The sequence below is a fragment of the Aotus nancymaae genome, unplaced genomic scaffold (genome assembly GCF_030222135.1).
Source record: "Aotus nancymaae isolate 86718 unplaced genomic scaffold, 86718_ANA_hifiasm-v0.15.2.pri h1tg000002l, whole genome shotgun sequence".
In the NCBI taxonomy this organism is placed as follows: domain Eukaryota; kingdom Metazoa; phylum Chordata; class Mammalia; order Primates; family Aotidae; genus Aotus; species Aotus nancymaae.
Genome location: NW_026988413.1, coordinates 13,490,429 through 13,514,950, shown reverse-complemented (window position 1 = coordinate 13,514,950; position 24,522 = coordinate 13,490,429). Strand labels below are relative to the sequence as shown.

At 35.4% G+C, this 24,522-nt stretch overlaps 1 protein-coding gene across 1 annotated transcript in view; it reads right to left on the bottom strand.

Annotated features, from left to right (window-relative positions):
- Window positions 1-24,522, bottom strand: part of TPK1 (thiamin pyrophosphokinase 1) — a 395,367-nt gene that overhangs the window by 236,769 nt on the left and 134,076 nt on the right. The window contains exon 4 of the mRNA XM_012447567.2: window positions 15,552-15,621. Coding sequence (XP_012302990.2) covers window positions 15,552-15,621 — 70 coding nt within the window. The remainder of the gene's footprint in view (window positions 1-15,551; window positions 15,622-24,522) is intronic.

Genomic DNA, 24,522 nt, shown 5'->3' with positions numbered 1-24,522 from the left:
AGTAAATCATCAATATGATCTATAAAGATGCTTTAAGATCTACCCTGTTATCTTTCTGATCACTCTCCTTTCTTGTAAGTTCCCCTCATTATCTCTACTTGTAGATTATCCGTAATTATTTCCTCCTCCCAATCTATACCCCTTTATAATATGACTTTCCAGGCTGTTTCATCACAAGGTACTAAAATGCATCCCTTTCCACACCTTAAGAATTTGTATTAGTCTTGAGACCTGCTCTCACTTAAAAAATGCAGTGGAAGTGACAGCACAGCAGTTAGGAATGGAGGCCTCAAGTACAGCTGCAGCCTTCCTTTTGCCCTCTTGGAACCCTCCCCTGTTGCCATTAGAGTAATTCTAGGCATGCCTGATGGACAGAGTATGAGACTGGAATCTCCACAGTAATGGGTGTCTTTCAGGTATCCTGATGAGATAACTGGTGGCTGTGGGCCTCTAGGAGGGTTTCAAGTTGGAGGCTGATAACCAAGAAAGACAAAGGCATGATCAGAGTATGGAATGTTCACACCCACCACTCCCAGTGGAGCTAGAGATTATGCTAATCACCCATGGCTAATGATGCAATCAATCATGTCCATGTAATGGAGTCCCTATTTAAAAACCCTAAACAACGTGGTTCATAGAGCTTTCAGGTTGGGGAACATATCCATATGCCAAGAGGGTAGTATATCCCAAATCGAAGGGGGACCAAAGCTCCTGTACTAGGACTTCTCCAGACCTCACCTTCTGTACGACGTCATCTGCCTCTTCACTTTTATAACATCCTTTTATAATAAATTGTAAACATAAGCAAAGTGTTTCTCTGAATTCTGTGAGCCATTAGAGTAAATTATCAAACACGAGGAGGGAGTTCAGGGGGACCCACTAGCTGCAACTGGCATCTAAAGTGTGAGGCAATCTAGTGGGACTAAGTCCTTAACCTGTGCGTGTGTGTTGGAGGGTGTGGTCTGTGCTTCTTCTGAGTAAGGTCAAATTGAATTAAACTGTAGTACATCCAGTTGGTGGCCACAGACAACTGGCAAATTGTTTGATGTATAAAACATTTAGTGGCAGAAGTGTTGTGAGTACAGAAACGGTTTTCTTTTACCAACTCACATAACTGACACAAGAATGAGCCCCACAAGATCTGCCTAGCTGACCTTCAGACTAGTGAGAAAATAAATAAATCATTGTTTAAAGCCACTAATTTTGGGGGTGGCTTGTGATACAGCAAAAGCTAACTGATATCATTCTCATGTCTCAGGGTCTCTGCACAAACATCCCTCTTCCTGGAAGGGTCTTCCTTTGGATGAGCAAATGGCTTGCGTCTCTACCTCCTGCAGCTCTTAACTCAGAAGTCACTTGCTCAGTGACGCTTTCCCTCACTTTAATTGCTAACAATCTAATGCAAAGCATGCTACCCCTTCTCCTGCTTTATTATTCTCCTTCTCACTAGTAATGTACTTTATATTTCAATTATTTATATTGCTTATTTCCTCTGTGGAAGGTCAATGAAGTCAAGTATTTTGTTCTCTGCTGCATCACAGGTGCCTACAATAATGCCTGTTATACAGAATGACTGCATAATTAAAATATGCTAAAATAATCATGGAATATGATTTCCTACCTAATATATCAATAGAAATTAAGTTAATAAAGCTGGCAAGAGCAAACAGAAATGTAAACGGTTTTATACTGCTGATGAAGGTTAACTTAAGCACAAATATTCTGGAAAGCATGTTGTCAACTTAGACTTAAATATATTTTTTAAAATTCATAACTTCTGGCCCAAGTCTTAACTTCTGTGAAACTACTCTAAGTGTCAGAAACTGGTAGATTTATAATAATAATGTTTTTATAATACTTAACCAAGTTTTATTTACCAAAGTTCTACTTACCTAAAACTTATGAACTGGCCGAGTGCAGTGGTTCATGCCTGTAATCCCAGCACTTTGGTAGGCTGAGGGGGGTGGATCACCTAATATCAGCATTTGAGACCAGCCTGGTGAAACCCCATCTCTACTAAAAATACAAAAATTAGCCAGGCATGGTGGTGCACGCCTGTAGTCCCAGACACTTGGGAGGCTGAGGCAGCAGAACCACTTGAACCTGGGAGGCGGCACAGGTTGTAGTGAGCCAAGATCCTGCCATTGCACTCCAGCCTGGGCAACAAAGTGAGACTCCATCTCAAAACAAAAACAAAAACAAAAACAAAAAGCTTATGAGCTACATAACTTTCTGATATATGGAGAATGAGAGATAAAAATGTAACAAAATTTATATATAATGACCTGGTAATATGTTCATAATATAATGTTAAAAAACAAGCATGATGTATAGATAAAAATCCATGTTTCATTACATGTGTACACATACATACACTCAGCGATAAATATACGAAAATGTAAAATTGAAAAAATTTATATATGTAAAAATATTAATAGAAGTTATCTATAGGAGTGGGATTTTAGGTTACTTTCATTTTTTATGTCTTCCTGAATTCCCCAAATTCATTATAATAATCCTATGTCCATAAATGGGGGAAAAGTTAGAGGCAATAGCAGAGAATTTGCTTTTAAAATATATATAAAGTCTAAAAGAAAGGTAAATACTAAATGATTTGATGTGTTTATATATTTTGTAATTATGATTGTATTAAAAATTACTTGAATATGGTTTTATTTAAAATCGAACAAATAAACTCAATTAAAATAAATAAGTTCAGTTCAGATTTTTGCCACAGAATTTGGCTAAAATCTCACTTTGATAATCCCTGCCACCTGTATCCTAACTTGACTGCATCCTATGAAAAGCATTAGAGGGCAACAGTGTAATGCATGACCACTCTTTCTCCTACCATATCAGAATTTAGCTTTGGCAAGCAACCGTCACATGGAGGAAAGTTGCTGGGAAAGCCCTATTACTGCTGATAGGAATCATAAGACCACACTATTATGCGAAAATGTTCTTTTTACTGACTGATAAAATGCCAAGATGACACAAACTGTAGTTATTTTTCCTGTTCCTAACACACGAAACAGCTCTCCAGTTACTAATAACCAACTAATGTACAGTCGAGCAGAAAAAAAGTTGAATACACACTAGAGGCCGCTAGTGATAAATAAGTGAATTCTGCATCAAGTGAAAAAAAAAACAAAACGATGATAGCTCTACAAAGAAAACTGCACCCTAAGCTTCTAAGCTTTAGCTGATCTTTTAACTACTGTGCTGGAAGTCAGAAAACATTTTTTTCTTAATTATTTCTCACCTTAAATATTTTTTAATAAAAGAACTAAAAATGGGAAATTTTCATCTTGGGATATTTTGTAAAAATTTATTATTATTGTATATTTAAATTAAAACCTTGCCTGTAAGTAATAAAACCTTTCTATACATTACAAATTAGAAAAAATAATGTAATTCTCTCACTCAGTTGTCACAAAGACCCAAACCAACTGAAGAAAGCTCTATGTTGTAAAACATAAGGTTGTCTTGGTAATATTTCATTAAGAGGGGGAAAATATTTTTAAACGCAAAATGTATCTTTAAAAAGTTTACAACCCTCTCCCCAGAACATTATGAATCATAACAGTAAAATTTTAAAGTTTACTTGAAAACAAATGTAACATGAATTCAGAAAACCAGAATCTTTTAATTTAAAAATACACTTTTAGAAGACTAAAGAAGAATTATACTTCCCATATACTTTTTTTAAATTTGGAAAGAATGTTATTAAATTTCTCAGAATACGTGAAAGGCATTTTTGTCACTTATTTGCATGACAGATGACCATTTCATTCCCTTTCATTGTCATTAAGATAGTGAGAAATAAAAACAGTTCCCAATGGGGGCATTTTATACCCCAATAAGTTACGGAGGTGTGTGGGGGCGGAGAAGTAAGGAGGAGATTAATGAAGACCATTACACTACCCTAGGGCATGAGGACTGCACAGGTGGCAGAGAAAAGACGTTGTAGATGTATACACAAGAGGATTCTTTTTGCGTTTTTTTGTTTGTATTTGTAGTGGGCTGGTCCCACTTAGGTGTGCAGAAACTAGCATGGTCTCTGTCTTGAAGGGAGGCAAATCCCACTCCAGAAATAAAAGCAACGTCTAGAAATAAGGATATGGGCAAATATTCCCTCAGAATCACCTCAACTTAGCTGAACACATGATATTACACTAGAAAAAGAGAGACAGTTGGGAATTCACATGTAGCACATACAGTGGCTGGCACACAGTGGGGAGTGCAAGTCATAACTTGTTCTTAGAATGTAGTAAGCATAGCTGTGGATCTGGCTTTCAGCTTGCCTTGATTCCTGCATGTTTCCCAAGCCTCGCAATTCCTGCATATTCCTCCAGCCTTCTCATTTTTTCCTATTATACTACTTTTGACTTTTGTTTTCATTGCCCAGAGTTCTTGTTCTTTACAATTAAACACCCACACAAATACAAAAAGTTAAATAAGTCTTAATATTGTACAGCCAGATCCACACCTAAGCTTACATTCTAAGAACAAGTTAGGACTTGCACTTCCCTGTGAGCCGGACACTGTGTGTACTACATGTGAATTCCCAGCTGTCTCTCTTTTCTAGTGTACTATCATGTGTTCAGCTGAGGTGAGGTGGTTCTGAGGGAATATTTGCCCACGTCCTTATTTCTAGTCATTGCATTTATTTCCAGAGTGGGATTTGCCTCCCTTCAAGACCGAGACCATGCTAGTTTCTGCACACCTAAGTGGGACCAGCCCACTACAAATACAAACAAAAAACCCCAAAAGGAATCCTCATGAGTATACATCTACATCTTTTCTCTGCTGCCTGTGGTCTACATGCCCTAGGGTAGTGTAATGGTCTTCATTAATCTCCTCCTTACTTCTCCCTCTCCACACACCTCTACCAGAAGAGATTTTGGTATCAGTCTCTGATTCTCCTCTTGAATAAAAATAATCTTAGGAATTGCCTTTTTAGGTCAGAAACACCTATTCATACTGCAATCTATGACAGTAGACTATATTAAGTTTTGATAAACATTTCTAGTCATTCTTTAATCTCTTAAGCACATAGTTAAAAACGAGTTGCTGGGGATGAGACAGTAAAAATGCCAGAGACATGTATGCTTTCACTGGGGTTACAGGCTGGTAGGATTATGCAAATAGATGACTCTAATATGCTGTGATAAATGTTTGATAATGGAAGAGTTGGATAAGAAAATATCAAGGACGAATTACATACGAGAGACTCGGAATAACAGATAATGTAACATAACCTGGTAAGTTAAGAAATCCAGCCACCGAACACTCTTAGTTCATTTAGGATTTGTCACTTACTTGCTTAATTGAATGTGTAAGGAAATTATTTTCAGGGTGAACTATCTAAAAGGAGTAACATTGCTTAGTTAAAAATATTTACTTATCATCTGTTAGTTATCAAACCTGATCCTAGCTACCAGGATTATTTCCAAAGATGAATAAAACAAGAACAGAGAAATTTTCCCAGTTAACCCATAGATAATCTCAACATAACGTGGCATTATGGTGAAGGATTGCTTAGAAAGTTCATTCCTAACATGGGTCTGTGAAAACTAAGATTTCTGAGGAGACACAACACATGGGCTGAGTTTTCAAAGATAACGATGCATAACATGGAAGAAAGCAGGTGGCTTTTAGAAATGAGTTAGGTGGTGTTCTGTTAAAAAGTACCCCCATCTGTAGCTAAAACCTACTCCTTGATTTTTCTAGGGGCACTCCAAAGGTTTGAAAATAATAGGTTTTTTTTTTTTAATATTTAGATGGCACTAAGGTTTTAAATAATCTTTTAAACAGTGCTAATGCATACACATCTTCTCCCCTCACGGATCCTCTTGCCCTGGGTAACACACCCAGGTGTTGGCACCCCTACATGGCACCCAGCAGAAATGGATGGAATCTGACATCCAAGGTCAAAAGGGTGTTCTCCAGTCTGAGTCCTGTAGGGAGGGACTACACCATCTTCCCTGTAGTCTAAGCAAAAGCTCTGTTAGTCTCATTCAACAAAAGCTGCTCCTTGCAATTCTAAATCATAGGATTTAGAGAAGACAGCATTTTTAATATTTATGATTTTTTATTTTAGTTCCTTTCAGTCTAGTGATTCATAGACTAAATGCCCTCTTATTCATCATTTAAGTTCCCTTCCTCTGACTTTCTCTAGCTCTCTACTACTTCCAAAAGCTGATAGTAGTCAGAGTTAAAGTACACTGTAGTAAAGTACATTGCATATAATGTACACACACACACAATGATTTTTTTCTTAGTGTGGTATAATATCTTCTGTTGCATTTTAAATAACCTCTCTGAGATTCTTCAGCATACTCTTGACCTTTCTGGCTACAGAAGCAAAACTGAAGTCTTTAAGGAATACAGCTCAAACAACTCTCCGATTTCTAACCCCACATTGCAAGTGATAGTTCAGGACTCATCTTCACGTAATTGCCATTTGGATATTTTCCCATAAAATTTATTCACTGGCCCTTGCTTAAATTGAATTCCAGCTGTCAATTTTCTGCTCCCTAACAATTGGAAGACCATGGCTAGCTCAGTTGCAATCCTATCATCAACTAAAATTTCCTGCCCTATAATGAGGTGTGAACAAATAATATAAGCCATCTTGTCTAGTGTTGGAGTTATCCTGTGTGCTGTTGGCCCAATAATACAAATCCCAACTTTTAATAACAAGAAAACCATGCAGGAAGAATCCGAGTGTGTGTTTGCAAGAAGACATGTATGTGCAATCACCTAAGTGTGTATGAAAAACCAAACAGGGACCATTCCACACTTTTTAAGAAACAATTTTGTATGTGTGGTATTATGTGATTACTTTCAACCATCGCTTCTTAACTCATTGATCCAAAAATCTATTGAAAATAAGTAAAACACATGACAAGAAAACATGAGCTCTTATATTAAGCACTAAAACAATTCAACCCTGTTTTATAAAAAAAGTAAAATTTTAAAAGCCACATGTTACTCAAAACTTTTGACAAATGATCTAGCATTCTCTAAAAAATTACTGGAAGATAATTTATTTCTGAAGACTCCATCCACAGTGCAGGAAGGGAAAAGGGTTCTGTCAGGAACGTACTTTATGAAATAGAATAGCCATAAAAAACAATGTCTTTGATTAAATTCAGTTGTAAATGGACTTCCTGCAGCTGCTTAAAATGGTCTTGCTCTGAAAATTTATTTTGAGTTCATGCATGATCTGAGAAACATAGCACCTTTGCAAACACATTCCTCCCTCCTCCAATACTCCAAAATGATTCACAGCTATGCATGGATAACTTTGAGACCTCTGATTTATAGCATTTGATATCAAACAGACTAAAATATATTACTAAACTAATCTAATCAATAATTTAAGATAAATATGCCTTCACCGTTTGTTGTGTAAGGTTCTTTAATACCAAGACTTCTGTTGTAATTTCTCTTTTAAATGCACTAATCATTTTTACCTTTCATCATTTTGATTCAAAGACCTAATAACGTTGACATGCTTACAGAGCTTGGTAATTTGATTGCACAAATATTTTTTAATGGAAATTTGCTGAAGCAAATGACTTATCATTGCTAAGGCTAGGCTTATAAGAATCAACTGAACTAAAGATCTTTGGTTTATATTTGTTTCCTTTCTGCATATGTTAAAGCATATAGAAATTACAGGTTTCTGCTATACTATAACTTTGAAAAGTAGCAAAAAAAAAAAAATTCACAATCAGTGAGAAAACTAGTCACAGCGAGACTGAAATCAACTGTCAAATATACTAGAAATTATCAAGACCACAACTTATGCTCAGATACTTGACACCAACTTATTTCACAATGATTTCATGTTTATTGTCTTACTCCTTTTAAAAACAGCACAAACTTTTACATACTTTTTACTAAGATAAAGCAAATACAGACCTTACATATAAGTCTTTACTACTATTTTATATAATCTCCAGGATTGAACTGAAAACTTTGAGAATTTTGCTTGGTTCCAACTAAAAGAACATATATTCCAAAGAAGCACATAAAAAAATGACAACAGATTCCAACAAAAAGATGAGTTTTAGAAATCAGGTTCATCAACTGTGTCAAATAAAGGAAGAAAATTGTGGTGTATCCCTATGCTGGAACACTACTCAACAGTAAAAAGGAACCAACTACTAATACATAAAATAACATGGCTGAATCTCAAAAGCATTTGATAAGTGAAGAAAGACAGAAAAGACAACCGATTCTATGATTCCATTTGTATGACATTCTAGAAGGGGACAGGGGATATGGTATATGGTATGGAAGAGGGTAACTGACTGCAAAGTGGGAGGTAGGAACTTTTTGTGATGATGGATGTGTTTTAACCTTGACTGTGGTGGTGGGTATGTAACTATATAACACTTCAAAAATAACTGAACTGTATTTTTAAACTGGATAAATTTTGTTGCATGAAGTTATAGCTGAACAAAATAGATTTAAAACAAAAGAAATCAAATGCCAAATACGACATTCCTATATGCCAACCACTATCTGAAAAATGCTTATAACCTTTCTAAAAAGTAATACAATTATTGCTGCAGAAAAGTATGACAAAAATATTTACAGCTATTGCCTAAAACTACATCAGGTACACACTGAACTATTCAATAATTTATCATTATAGCTTTTAAGAGCCATGCTTCATCCTCTTAATATATCCAGATCTTCTGTAATTAGCTACAGTAATAACTTACTTCACCAAGATATCTCTAATACACCAAAAGGAAGTGATCTCTTCCGGAAGTGTCATAGATGAAGAAACTACAGCCCAAGAAGTTAAATTACTTGCTAAAAGTACTGAAGTGGCAGAATCCGATTTTGAACTCTAATCTAACTCTCTGACTACATAATGCCCATTCTGGAAGCCGCTGCTACCTGCAATAATATACAAAGAAATTGTTCCAAGTTACTCACAGATAGCCAGATTTAGAATGTCATTTATTCCTTCAAGTGTAATCAGATACTTGCTACCAGATGCCTGGGTTAATTGTATTGATAAAGGCTTTAGAAGCTAATTTTTAAGAGCTATCTCCCCACATTAATCAGTTATTTTAATTATATTTTGAACTTTGTTTAGCTGGGGCATGAATAGTTCTAAAGTTACAATAGTCATCCTCTTCACACTTGATCACACTTGATCAATCTACTAAAAAGTAGATTGATCTGCTGATGAGAAACTTGCATGATTATATAAAGCTCAAAGACTGAAATCGTAACTGTGAGAAAATTAATGAGGTGAGAGGAAAGAGAAATCAGGAATGTATTTTGCTTTTCTGTTTAAATAGGTCCTCATCATCCTGCCATTGTTAATCAGTGTTTAATTATGTGGTCATTTCCATGAATGTATGGAATTTTTGTTGGGTGCTCATCTTTAAACAGAAAGGAAACTCCTAAACATTTGAGTTAACCTAGAACAAGGTTTACATAAAGATATTCTCCCATAGAACTTCCCATTGAGGATTCTATATTCAGTAATTACTCTGAGAAAACGAACTAAAAACAACCCTCCCCTCATTTCAGATATCCTATACACAATACTAAAGATATACTAACTTCTTAGAGTCTGAGAATCTCTAAGTATCACAAAAATCACAAATTTAAAAAAAACCTCTCACATTTAGCACTGATATTCATGATACACATTCCTATCAAAACACCCATGAATTCAAAGCAAGAATCTTAGTTCCAGGACAGAAGATTCATTTAGACAGTAATTAGAATGCAACGTAACATAAGACATCCTGGAAGCAAGTGGGATATGTACTACACATAACTTCAGACAAAAATACACAATCCTTTTTAACATAAGCCATTTCTGGCTTATAATACTAATAAGATATATAATTATCGATAGTTTCTTTAACAAGATACTTCCAATAGCTGGTATTACACCTTAGAAATCCTTGACTTAACAAAAGCTTAGTCTTACATCTCTGCTAAGATACCAAGGAAAAATCACTAATTCAATAAATTTTCAAATGCTCATTAGTGTACTAGATATTAAGGATATAAAGATGATTAATTATGATTGCCGCCTTCCAGGAATTTACCACCTAGTGAAGGAGATAAGATACATCTACGCATAACTAAATCACAAGATAAAATGAAAAAGTAAATAATTACAAAGTATTATGCAAAGTTAAAGGGCAATAGATCACCAGAAATTTACAACCTAGTAAAGAATATAAGTCTTTACGGCTTCAAATCAAGGTAAAATGTGAATGTAACATTGTGATTTAAGAGTAGTATTACTGTGTAGGAAATGCCAGATCACTTGAGGCTGGAAGGGGAGAGGAGCCCTCCTGGAGTACATAGTGTGTTAGTTGAACACTGATGCATGGATAGGATTGCTACAAAATATGCTAGCACATGCTGCTAAAACCACCTAAGAATGAGTACAGCATAGGATCTACCAACACTGGTTATTGGGAATGGCCACACAATTGTAATGGACTATGGGTGGTGGTACTGTGTACAAGATCAGCCATGAGAAAGGGCCTGAGCAAAGGCAGGGAGGACAAAGGGCCTGGCAAATTTAGGACAGTGAGCAGTTCTGCTTGACTAGAATACAAGGGAAGAAATTAGGCATGCCTAAAAAGAAAACCCTGCATCTCAAGGTAGTTAATTTAGATTTCATCCAGGAGACTAAGGAGAATTTCTCTCCCTTTCCCCAGTCACTACAAATGCACACATATATGTGTACCTCACACGTTCTGTGGTCCTAATCTCTTACAGCCCATTAGGATCCTCGGAATATTTTCTAATACCTCTGTTTTTTTTTTTTTTTTTTGAGATGGAGTTTTGCTCTTGTTACCCAGGCTGGAGTGCAATGGCGCGATCTCGGTTCACCGCAACCTCCGCCTCCTGGGTTCAGGCAATTCTCCTGCCTCAGCCTCCTGAGTAGCTGGGAATACCTCCGTTCTTTAACTGTCCTTGTCCATGTCTTCCTTTGTTATGGAATCTATCACACTGAACTAGAATTTTCTCTTTATATCACATAATCTATCACACTGAATGGCACCAGGGAGCTTAGGTTTACTGAGCTTGCATTCACTTAACAAGTAACTCCAGAAAAATTAATCATATGTTCTAGTGTCCCAAAGGTCAGACCCAATAGGTGTTAATAGATGCATTGCAATTCAAGATGAGAAAAAATATTTAGGGCTTCTTTATCAAAACAAAACCTGATGAATGAAGGGAGGCTGCTTTCATAGTTGAAACAGACAGATACTTATGAAGGATGGAATAGTCTTGAGGACTTTATGCTACATAAAATAAGCTAGTCACAGAAAGACAAATGCTGCAAGATTATCTTATCCAAGGTATCTAAAATAGTCAAATTCACAGAATCAAACTGTAGAATAGGATTGCCAGGGTGGAGGAGGGTGAGAAATGAGGAATTACTAATCAATGGGCATACATCTTTCAGTTAATCAAGATGAATAAGTTCTAGAGATCTAATTGTATCTGTAGTAAACAATATGTATTATACACTTAAAAACTTGTTAAGAAGTAGATCTCATGTTAAGTGTTATCACAATTAAAAAAAAACTTTTAGTAAAGATGGTGTGCAAGCGTTTCATACATCTAGTATAAAACTGGACCTAAGCCCATGGCTGTTTTAATGAATAAAAGTGGTAAATAATAATTGTGTAACAAGTTATTATAAATAAAAATAAGCAAATCATGAAATACCAATGATCAATAAATACATGAAAAGATGCTCAACGTCCTTAGTTATCAGAGAGAAATGTAAATTAAAATCACAAATTCCATTCACAAACACTAAATGCCTAAAATCAAAAAGATAAAAAAGAACAAATATTGGTGAGGCTATGGAGCAATACAGACATTACTCATGGGAATATAAAATGTTACAACCACTTTGGAATAGTGAAATGTCAATTTCTAGAGAGTTAAATACATATTTACCCTGTCACCCACAAACTTCATTCTTTGTACCTATTCCCTAAAATTAAAACATGGTCACAGAAACCCGTGTACAAGAAATGGCATTTACACATAATAGCCAAAAACTAGAAACAACCAAATGTACATTTGGTGAATAAACAAATGTAATTGTGGTATATTCGTACAATAAAATACTACTGAGCAATAAAAAGGAACTACCAAACATGAATGAACTGGAAAAACATGCGAGCAAAAGAAAAAGACACAAAAGAATACATATTATATGATTTCTTTTGCTTGAAATTCATTAACAGATTTTTTAAAGTCTATAGTAATGGAATCAGAAAGCAGTGGCCTGGGGGTAAGAAACTCTCTGTCCTGTTTTGCATGGCAGACAGGAGGCTATAAATAAATGTCTAACAAAACTCATGTAATTAAACACCTAGAGTATGCATTTTATTGTACATTATGCCTAAAAATTACATATAATTTTTATACGTGATTTATATAATATATATGATCTACATGTGTATGTGTATGTGTCTGTGTATATATATATGTGTGTATATATATAACCTTTATATATGTACTTAAAGGTAACTTTTTAAAAAGGACATAGGATCTAACTTAAAGAAGTTTATATTGGCCAAAGATGGGACAATTTGAACATTGAAAATAATGATATCTTGCACATCTGTAATAAAAGAAAACCTATCTAATATGTATAAGACAAGAGTTTGGGGGCACTAATTCAGTATTCTGAAAGCAGGTAACAGAAGAACATTAATCATCTCTACTTCATAAACTGTTTCCATTGTCTAATCTTGGACTTTCTGGGCTGCAGGACAAATGGACACTATTTCTACTTGCTGATTATCGCAAATCCAATACACTTTTTTGAATCTTCTTTTCACTACACACATCTCCCCATGAGTCCCAACAGCCTCACCTGCCACACTTCAACTTTCCCTTGAAGGAGTAAAGGAGACAGCAGGTCCAGGCAGGGGCCTGGAATACACCTGGGTCCTCTTCAGGCTCTCCTAGGGACCTACCTCCATGAGAGACAGATGTAGACCTGAATGTCCAACGGAATCCAGAAGCAGAGTAACACGGGGCCTGGGGCCTCATGCCCTGCCCCTCTTCAGCCTGAGCAGAGGGGAGAAGGTCCCACCACTGATTTTTTCCCTCGGCTCTACTCCTCTGGAAGCTTGGTTCCTCTGCTACTGTTTATATGTTTTCCTTCCTTCCATTCCAAATATTTTATTTTGTCTTCAACTGAAGATTATTCTTTAAAAATTCATGTGTTATCACATAATTATGAGACATTACATTGTACATATGGATGCTAAGTAAATAAATAAGAACAAGGCAAGTAGTGGTCCACAAAGTACATACTGGCTTTTAAAACTCACGTATTTTTTTTTTTCCTTTTCTTATTGTGATGCCTTTCTATTAGAAATACAATTAAGAGGAATTATGTTTAGTCACCAGAATCCAATTATTTTGACTGCTTAGGGTTTGTATTTAGAGATTGATTCAAGGACTTAATTCCCACATGAGACAGTTAGTTTCACTCATCTTCCTATTAGAGATTCTACCCTCACCCATGCCAGTGATGTCCCTGGGCATCAGAATAGGAATCATTGCAAACACATAATTACAACTAGAAAATCAATGAAAAGTACAATGTTTTATCGAACATCTTCATACATGAACAAACAGTTGTTAGATAAATTATATAAATCTTCTTGGAAGACTTCTGTAAGATTACTTATAAATATGTTGAGAAACATCACACGTGGTTATTTTAAAATTTGGGAAAAAATAATGGTTCTTGCTCCCTAAATCTGGTATTCTGTTTTGCTTTCAAATATGAATAAAAGTATTCTGTTTGAAATCACCTGCTTTGTAGCAACATGGATGCAGCTAGAAGCCATTATCCTAAGTGAATTAATGCAGGGACAGAAATCCAAATACTGCATGTTCTTGCTTATAAGTGGGAGCTAAACACTGGGGATTCATGGTCATAATGATGGCAACAAAAGACACTAGTAACTGCGAGAATGAGGCGGGGGGGCGGGTTAGGAGTTGAAAAACTAACTACTGGGTACTATGCTCACTACCTGGGTAACGTGACCATTCATATCCAAAACCTCAGCATCACACAATATACCCATGTAACGAAACTGCATATATTAATGCCCTGAATCTAACATAAAAGTTGACATTATTTTTAAAGTGTTCTGTTATCTTTCTTATTAATGTTCAGCCCAATTCTGTAAAAATAATCAATATGGGAGTCTAAATTTTTTCACAACCATTATCGATGGATCTTATGATCAAGGATCACTCGGGAGGCACAGTGTTGAGATCCTTTGACAGTTGTGGTTATAATTATGTTTACAAGCTACACCTGCCATTAGAGAATGCTTGGCAACAGATTGTTTGCCAACAAGCAGGCTACAGGCATGGAACAAACAATACCCAATACATATGCCTGGCCTCATGGGCATTACACTCTTATCTGAAATAACTGGCCCAGACACTTTTTTTACAACACATACTTGAATACTTTTTCACACATTGTCCATGTCAAGTCTTGGAGGATACTGTCAGAGGATTTGTAAAGTTACAAAATAAAGGGGCAAAAAATGTGAAGAATTTAAATTGTCTTCTAGGCTGTCACTTTTGCTATATTTCTGGATAATGCAACCAGTCCCCAGACATTAGCATTAGCATGCCCAGTCTTGAAGGAAACATGCCTTCCTCCTATAAGAAACTGGCTGCTTTAGAAAAGCAGCTCCATTAGAAATTCTGATACCATAAAGAAAAAATATTATTTCAAAATACATATATTTAATTTGTACCTAGAGTATATCATCATGTTTTTATTATTTGCAGCAAGGAGGTAATTTCCTAAACTAAAAACACTTCAATATATTTAACAACACATATGATAGGGATGAAAACTACAAACATGTTCACAATGAGCTAGGTTTAAAATCTGTTTCCATCAAACATATTATCTTATCTAAAAATAGCTCACCACGTAAAGAAAAATCAGACAGCAAGGATAGTAAATCTTAAGGAAATAAATTATTTATCTCCTAAAATGTAAGTATATACATAACTGAGAAGTAATTAAGTTAAATTATACTGGGCTTTACTCAACACTAACATAAAACCTCATATCTTTTATTATAGAATATACAACTACTTTATATAAAATCAGTTTTTATTTATTTACACTGTTTGAATAACATCTCAAATTGCCATTTGAAGTTTTCTTTTAGCTAACTTTCACAGTTCTCACAAGTATCGAGACTTGATAATGCTACTTAATGTGGCTTTGAAGTAGCAGAATGAAGGTTTTAAAAATAAGAATAGATAGGCCTCATTCTACTAAGAGATACCATTTAAAGCAAGAAATAATACAACATGGTTAAGCAGCTCAGTCACTCTTCCCTCACTGAGGTGGTTTTCTATAAAAGAGTCTGAAGGAAAATGAATAATGTCCACTTACAAGAAGAAAATAAAACAACAGAAGAGCAGAAATTAGTGGTATTATGCACACTGGCTAAAAGAAAGCATACCTTTCTCTCTCTCCTTCGGTGATATCATATAAGCGGTTGGCACCTCCATCAGCACAGGCTCTTAAAAGAGCTTCAAATAGAAAGAACAAAATCATTTCAATACAGGAGGCACAGAGCAATATCTTTCAAATGATGATCACTAAAAAGAAGGCACTCAGATGCACACAGTCATGCTAACCTCCATGAATCATTTCACATTCATCTGTTGACACTGCTGGTACTAAAAACGATTCTATATAGCTCATGACAAATGATTAGTTTATTTCCTTTCTGCATTTTTTTTTTTTGAGACAGAGTTTCACTCTGTGGCCCAGGCTGGAGTGCAGTGGCACGATCTCGGCTCTCTGCAACCTCCGCCTCCCAGGTTCCAGCAATTCTCCAGCCTTAGCCTCCCTAGTAGCTGGGATTACAGGCACGTGCCGCCATGCCCAGCTAATTTTTGTATTTTTAGTAGAGATGGGGTTTCACCATACTGGCCAGGCTGGTCTTGAACTCCTGACCTTAGTTGATCCATCTGCCTTGGCCTCCCAAAGTGCTGGGATTACAGGCATGAGCCTTTGCATCTTTTTTGATTATCTTGATATCTTCAATATTCCTTGAATTTTTTTTCCTCTTTATAACAGAAGGTAGGCCTCAGGCTCCATGACAGGCAACAGAAAATTGTTTGTTGTTTGTGTTTGAGACAGGGTCTTGCACTGTCACCCAGGCTGGAGTGCAATGGCTCAATCACAGCTCACTGCAGCCACAAGCTCCTAGGCTCAGGTGATCCTCTCATGTCAGTCTCCCAGGTAGCTGAGACTACAGATGCACACCACCACATCCTTATAATTTTTATATTTTCTGTAGAGATGGGATTTGCCCAGGCTGGTGTCAAACTCCTGGGCTCAAGTGATTCACCCACCTTGGTCTCCCAAAGTGCTGGGATTACAGGTGTGAGCCACTGCACCCGGCAGGATGTGGTTTTCGTTGTGTTCTCTCCTTTTTACCAATTTTTACATATACTTTTGATTTACAATATGTAGAATGGGTTTCAAATTTTATTTTGATTAAAACATTTCCTCTTAAATAAGCATAAGTTTACTTTAAAATATAAGTAAATAATAATCTAGATAACATGAGCATAACGTAAAAATTGTGAAGGTAATGCAAAATTAACCGAAACTTGGAAATGCTAAGGTAATCAAATAAGTCCTGCTGTCTCTTCTCTCCAACTTGGGCCTTGGCCTCCTCCTTTCCCATGATTTCTCCCTGCTACTGCTCTAGGATTTGATGCTGCTAATCAATTGCTCCCTAAAGTTTTTGCAGTCCATGAAAAGCTATTTTTGTTGCTGGTGCTACCTTTCTGATTTCTGTTTTTCATAGAAATGTTTAGTATCTTAGCATCAGCTCAGAACAAACATTATTAGGCATCAAACTAGCAGGTTCTTTGCTAGAGTCCTAATATAATGTGACAGGGTCTCCACTTTAAGCATCTTCTAATCAGTACAAATAAGCCACAAGCTGATTAATTAAAGTCCATTTTAAGAACTGACCAACAAAGTGAGAGACTACATTTCTTTGAAATTAAAACTAATGGCACAGGTAAGTGAAGTTGAGGGAAAGAAAACCAACAGGTACTTTCCATTATGTGTTCCTCAGGTATTTGAAACATAAAATAGTTCAGATGAGTATAGCCTCTAGGAAACGATCAGTGATACATGATTTGTTTTAGAAACTGTAAAATAATAGGTGCTAGAAAATTACCACTTAAATAAATAAAAATCCACAATTCCCACCATGGAAATTTTCCCTGAATTTAATCCACCTATGAGGGCAAGATGTCTTATGAAAGTATCTGAAATAGAATGGGATGGTTCCAAATCTCATCAGAGGACCTAACTACCTCCTGACATTTCACACCTATATACCTTACCCAGCTTTAAAGCACATTTAATGAGTCTCTCTTGGTAGTAAAGACACTCATCTTTTGTTTGGCTGCAAATGTAATGATTTCAGCCTCACTCTGGAATAAAAGATTAGCTGAATATAATACACTATAAATTGGTAGAAAATTTGATGGTACTAGTACATTGGCTTCTGATTGCCATTGGTACACTGATAGTTTCAGAAGGCCGCTGCCAGTCCAATATTCTTAATCTGTTTCTCTTTTTTGGCAAGTTTTAAGACTTTCCCTTTATCTTTGGTTTTCCAAATTTTAAGGTCACGTAGCTTATTTGGAATTAATTGTGCTTCCAAGGTTGGGTGTGGTGGCCTCAGAAATGTAATCCCAGCACTTTGAGAGGCTGCGGCCAGAAGACTGCTTAAGCCCAGAAATTAAGACAAGCCTGGGCAACATGGCAACACTCTGTCTCTACAAGAAATTTTTAAAAATTAGCTGAGCATGGTGGCACGCACCTGCAGTCCCAGCTACTCAGGAGGTTGAGGTGTTGGATCTCTTGAGCCTGGAGAGGTCCAGGCTGCAGTAAGCCAAGATGGCACCACTGCACTCCAGCACGGGCGACAGAACTAGACCCTATCTGGAAAAAACAACAACAAAAATGTGCTTCCTAAATCTGAGGACCCATGAATTTCTTCAGGTCAGGATAATTCTAGCCACTTTTAATTCCATTACTTCCTATCTTCCATTCTCTCTACCCGTCAATTTTCTGGCAATCCATTTAAACATATTTTTAGACAGTCTCATTCTGCCCTTCACATTTCTTAAACTGTTTCACTTCTTTCACCTTTTCTTTCTGTATATGCATGTAATTTCTTCAAACCTCTCTTTCAATTATGTCTAGTCACCTGTTTAAAACATAAAAGTTTATAGTCTTACGATTCTTTTTAAAGAAGCTCTATTTGGTTCTTTTTTCAATTCAAGGTCTTTTCTGATAGTCTGTTGCTAATGTTTTCTACACCTTCTTTTATCTTTTTAAAAAAAATATCCTTTCCCTATGGATGGGATATTTAAAGAATATCTACCTGACTATATAGTCAGAAATAAAAGTTCTAATGTATTTTCCACTAATCCATAATATATAAGACTATTTTCTGTTCTTTGTTATATCAGAAATAAAGCAAAGGCCAAGTAGAAAAAAAATTCCCTTTCTCTGCAGCTTACTCACCCATAAATAAGCATATTACTTATGGAGTAAGGTTATTAAGTAATTAATTATTTAGTAATTCTATATAGTGCTCATCATGATACAAGAACACAATATGCATTCAATAAATATGAATCCTCTTTCTCCATGTTTGTCAGAATTTAAAAAAACCTGAAAAAACTGTGTTCCTGGAAAAGAAAACCCATAGCTACTTAGAAAGTAAAAAAATAAGAGTTTTTATAAAGACATCTAAGAGGGACGTCTCATTTTAGGAATTACCAATACACATTTCCTTGTGAGAGTAGCACTCAAATTCAAATTACGTCACAAATGTAACTTGCAGAAGATCACAGAAGATATTGCACATTTTGTAAGTATCAAAACCGTCAAAAGCTAAAAGATAGCTATCATCTCACATATAAAATATAGCACAAAGCAAGTGATTAGGGAGATATAAAAGACTCGTTAATAGAAACAGATGGTAAACTATCAGTAATTATCTTTAGAGTACATAAAACAATTTCCTGTAAACAAAACTAACAAGTGTATGGAATCTCTTTATGTAAAAACCGATTCATTGAAGGAATAAGAAAATCTCAGAAATAGTAGTTTTAATGGTCAAGGACTATCAAATAGAATGACTTGTCAATTTTTCACATTATATCATTTTGCAAAGATCATTTGAATTCAACATTCATACCTATTATGTGCTAGGCTGTACATAAAATAAAAAGATGAATAACAAACAGATACAGTTCTCTAGGCTCATATTATAGTGAAAAACATGAAAACAGAAGCAAATACATGCAGTGCACTGTAGATGGTGGTGAGGGCTATGAGAAAGGCACCAAAATGCAATGCAAACGCAAGGAAAGAAGAAACGAATTTCAGTGGGCAAATGTGTAAAACTGCTTAACAATAAATGTAGTTCAGCTAAGATCATTGTTACTTTTACAACAGAAAAAACTCTAATGCCTGTTATTTCTAACATCCATTGTTAAATTGATATTTTTTGAGCAGTTTATAAAAAGAGAAAGACCTATGTCACCGGAAGTAAATTTGTCCACATCTATTCCTGCTTTAAATGGCAAAGAAAGCTAAAATAACTATGACGAAATTTATAGACTATTTTCTCAGTGCATGTAAGTTGAGAGTAGGGATTCAATCCATCTGAAAGGAAAAACAAGTTCCAGTCTGTCCCTAAAATCATTTTGTTTGCAACAAAGCATGACCAAAAAAATGGACTCTACCTCTCCTACATTTTATTAACAAAAAGGTTTTCACCAGTTTCAAATATTTTCTATAAACATAAATAAAACCACATTTGAAGAATAAAATGATTCAAACATATTATAAACAACATTGGCATAAGTTCATACACAGCAACTTGAAAAATGTGTAAACCAATATCACTGTTAGAGAAAGTGACCAACTAAAGGAACCAGAAGTAGAGGGCACTCTTTGAATTTTTGATAAATTGTAATGAATCTGCCTAAAAAAATGTTCACTTCATCATCATTTAAGTTGTCCAAAGCTTTAATGAATAGAAGTTACTGCATTAGTTAACTTTTAATGTAAAAATTCCATTGGCTTATACAGCAAAATTTCTGCAGATTTGTCAAATACTGTAACTTCAATGGTTGAGCAATTATTTACCATGCAATAGGCTGATAAACAGATGAAGACTAAAATATATTAAAAACCTCTACAGCAACTTTATATTTTAGTAGAACCTGTAAGTCGGTGAAATACATCTTAAACTTTTTTTTTTTTAACTTGGCATACGTTAACATTACTGACAAATAATGAAGAGCTTCAGGCACAATCAGAGGCTAGTTCCGTATTTCAAATAGTTCCCTATTTCTTTTGAATAAAGTTGAGTTGAAATAACTAGACTTTCTGCAAAGCAGATTATATATTATAAGTTCCAAATATTAAGATGGGAGAATAAAACAAAATAGATTGTGAAGTTTCAATTAACTGAAAGAATACAAGAGACAGATGATTTCAGTGCTAGGTTAGATAGGCCACTTAGTCCTATGATGTTGAGCTAATCCTAAGCATCCTGCTTCTAATGCAAAATCAGGATAATTTTTTATGTCCTATCAAAACCACATGCACAAAAAAATTCAAGAACCAGAGAGAGACAACATAAATAAAACCAGAAGGAAGGTGCATAATGAAACATTATCTCACACACTGTTAATGAGACTATAGCGTTCAGGGACAGTTTGGCAGATTTATAAAAACTTTAAAGGTGCATACCTTTTTATCCAGAAACTCTATATAGTCAATACTTGCCCAAAATTACAAGGATATTTGATGTGACAGCATGTGCAACCATGAAAAACTGGTAGCAAACATATATGGCCCACAAGTGAATATTGGTAAAATATCATGGTCCTATTTTATTACCATCAAAATGTTAGTTCTTACATGTATTAGTATGTTATCTGTTATGAGAGGTATAGTCATTTTAAAAGTTTAAATAACCTTGGTCAAATCTTCCTTGCAATAGCAATTCGGGGAAGGTAAAGGAATATACCAAATCCAAGAAAACTAAGCATCAGGTCAAGGTCTTTATGTCAAGATTGTAGATCAAGGAATCAGGAGTCAGCATTGGTAAGATGCACCTGCACTGGAAAATGGGCCCTAGTCTGGCACCCCGAAGGAAATGCATGACAACTAGCAAGGGATTAAAAACTAAAGAGACCCCAAAATCAATGGCTCCCCTGGAAAATCGTAACCCAAATGTAGAGTGACTGGTACATTTGAAAGCAATTGCTGTGAAATGACAGACCTCACTAATTTTGTTATCAATCAAGCTTTATTACCTGCCTCATGCCCTTGGCATTGAGTGAAGCTTATCATGCCTGATTAGTTTGTTAATCCAAACACAAGACCACTTCTATGTTCCATACATCAAACTCTTTAACAGTAATTATTTATGAGAAATGGAGATGGCATAACGAAGAAAGACTTTCAAAAAAATTATTGCCATTAATCACTGTGCTGTTAAAAATATTTTTAAGTAATACGAATTATATTGTAATTACAATTTTAAAACCCACAATAATAACTAAAAGGGAAAATAAGAGTTATAGACTTAAGATATAGCAAGAATGATTCTCAATCCAATCTCAGTATTAGGAGAAGGAATTAAATATTTTGCTAGATTGGTCAGGATTAAGTCTACAGTTAAATTACAGGACAGAGAAGGTCCAGAATCTTATTTAGAAGGTGTCTTACTGAGTCTCAGGAGAGCTAAATAATTCCAATTACTTAAATCCTGTTTATTCCTAACCAAGTTCCTCCCTCCAGTACACCAAAGATTCAATTAAGTCTTTATGTTCCTGAAATCCATCTAATCTGTCAATATTCATGGTTTGATCAAGGATTCTGTCCCAAACCCCAGAAACAACAGTAAACCACTTAATCTCCAACTACTGGTAAGCCACTTATAGCACCCATAAGAGTTAGTCTAGCTGCAGAAAAGAAAATATATCCCTTCTGAATGCACCTCAGAAACAGCCTGCTAGCAACTGCACATCAATAAGGAAGTGATAATTATTTGTTAAATATGTAAGTATGTACACAACTACACAGGTATCAGGCACTAGAGAAGATAAGTGAGTTTTTGTTTTTGCTTTTGTTTTAATTTGTATTGCATTAAGAACACAAGATCAGATCTAATCTCTTAAATAAGTATATAAAAACAGTATTGTTAAGTATAGATACATCATACAAAGGATCGCTAGAATTTGTTCATCAGGTGTAACCAAAACGTCACACTCATTGAAGAGCAACTCCCCATTTCCCCTTCCCCCACGCTCTTGGCATTGGCAACCAACATTCTACCCTCTGATTCTATGTGTTTGACTATTTTCGATACTTCATATTAAGTGGAATCATGCTGTATTTGTCCTTCTGTGACTGGCTTACTTCACTTAACATAAGGTTATCTGGGTTCATCTATGTTGTCATATGTTATATTCATTCTTTTTTAAGGCTGAAAAATATTTCATTATATGTATAGTCTACATTTCTTTATGGATTTATCAGTTGACAGATGTCTATTTAGGTTGTTGCCACATCTTAGCTATTGTGAGTAGTGCAACAATGAACATGGGAGGTATTGGGATCCTGGTTTCCATTCTTGTGGATTAAACACCTGGAAGTGGGCTTTCAGGATAATATGGTAATTTTATTTTTAATTTTTTGAGGAATCTCCATTCAGTTTTCCAGTGTAAACCAACCGAGTGCAAGTGTTTTTCATTCCTACCAACAGTGTCCAAGTGTTCCAGTTTCTCCACATCCACAGCAATGCATGGTGTCTTTTGTTTTTTGAGAATAGCCATCCTAACAGGTGTGAGTGGGTACCTCATTGTGGTTTTGATTTGCATTTCCCTGATGATTAGTGAGTTAAACACCCATTCATGTACCTGTTGGCCTTTGTGTGTCTTCTTTAGAGAAATGTTTATTTAAGTCCTTAACTGTTTTGAGAAGAGTAGATTTTAGATGTGCTTACAAAAAAAACTATATGTGACTAATAATTAGTGATGAGACATCACTAATGATGAGACATCACTAATTATTAGAGAAATGCATATTAAAACCACAAAAGATACTATCACACCAGTCAGAATGGCTCTTGTTAAAAAGTCAAAAAATAACAAGATGCTAGGAAGGCTGTGGAGAAAAGGTAACACTTATTCACTGCTGGTGGGAATGTAAATTAGTTCTGCCACTATGGAAAGCAGTTTGGTGATTTCTCAAATAAATTAAAACAGAATTACCATTTAACCCAGCAATCTCATTTTGGGTATATACCCAAAGAGATATAAATTGTTCTGCCATAAAGACATACACACACACACACATATTCATTGCAGCACTATTCACAATAGCAAAAACATGGAATCAACCTAAATGCCCCATCAATAATAGAGTAGAGAAAGAAAATGTGGTACATATATACCATGGAATACCACACAGCCATAAAAAAGAACAAGATTATGTCTTTTGCAGCAACATGGATGGATCATATCATAAGCAAACTAACACAGGAACAGAAAACCAAATACTGCATACTCTCACTTATAAAAGGGTGCTAACCACTGAGAACACAGACACAAAGATGGGAACAATAGACACCAGGACCCACTTGAGAGTGGAAAGTGAGAAAAGGGAGACGATCAAAAAACTACCTATTGAGTACTATGCTTAGTACCTGCATGACAAAATAATCTGTACACCAAACCCCGTGACACAAAATTTACCAACTTAACAAATCTGCATATGTACCCCTGAACATAAAAAGTTAAAAAAATCATACTGCATACCTTAAATTTATATTAAAAACTTCTCATTTTAAAATCAGATTATTAGTTTTCTCACTATTGAGATCTAGGAGTTCCATATGTATTTCAGAAATTAACCCCTTATCAGATATATGGTTTGCAAATATTTTCTCCTATTCCACAGGTTGCCTTTTCACTGCATTGTTTCCTTTGCTGTACAGAAGCTTTTAAATTTGATGTGGTCCCACTTGTCTATTTCTGCTTTTGATTCCTTTACTTTTGATGTCATATCCATGAAATTATTGCCATGATCAATGTCATGAAGTTTCCCCGCTATGTTTCATTTTAGGATTTCACAATTGCAGGTCTCACATTTAAGTCTTTAATTCATTTACAGTTGAAAAATCTGAGTTTTTAACCAGCTCTTTTCTTTTTTTTTTGAGACAGGGTCTTACTCTGTTGCTCAGATTGGAATACAGTGATGCGATCATAGCTCATTGTCACCTCAAAATCATGGGCTCAAGCGATCCTCTTACCTCGACCTTCAAGTAGTTGGAACTACAGATGTACTCCACCATACCTGGCTAA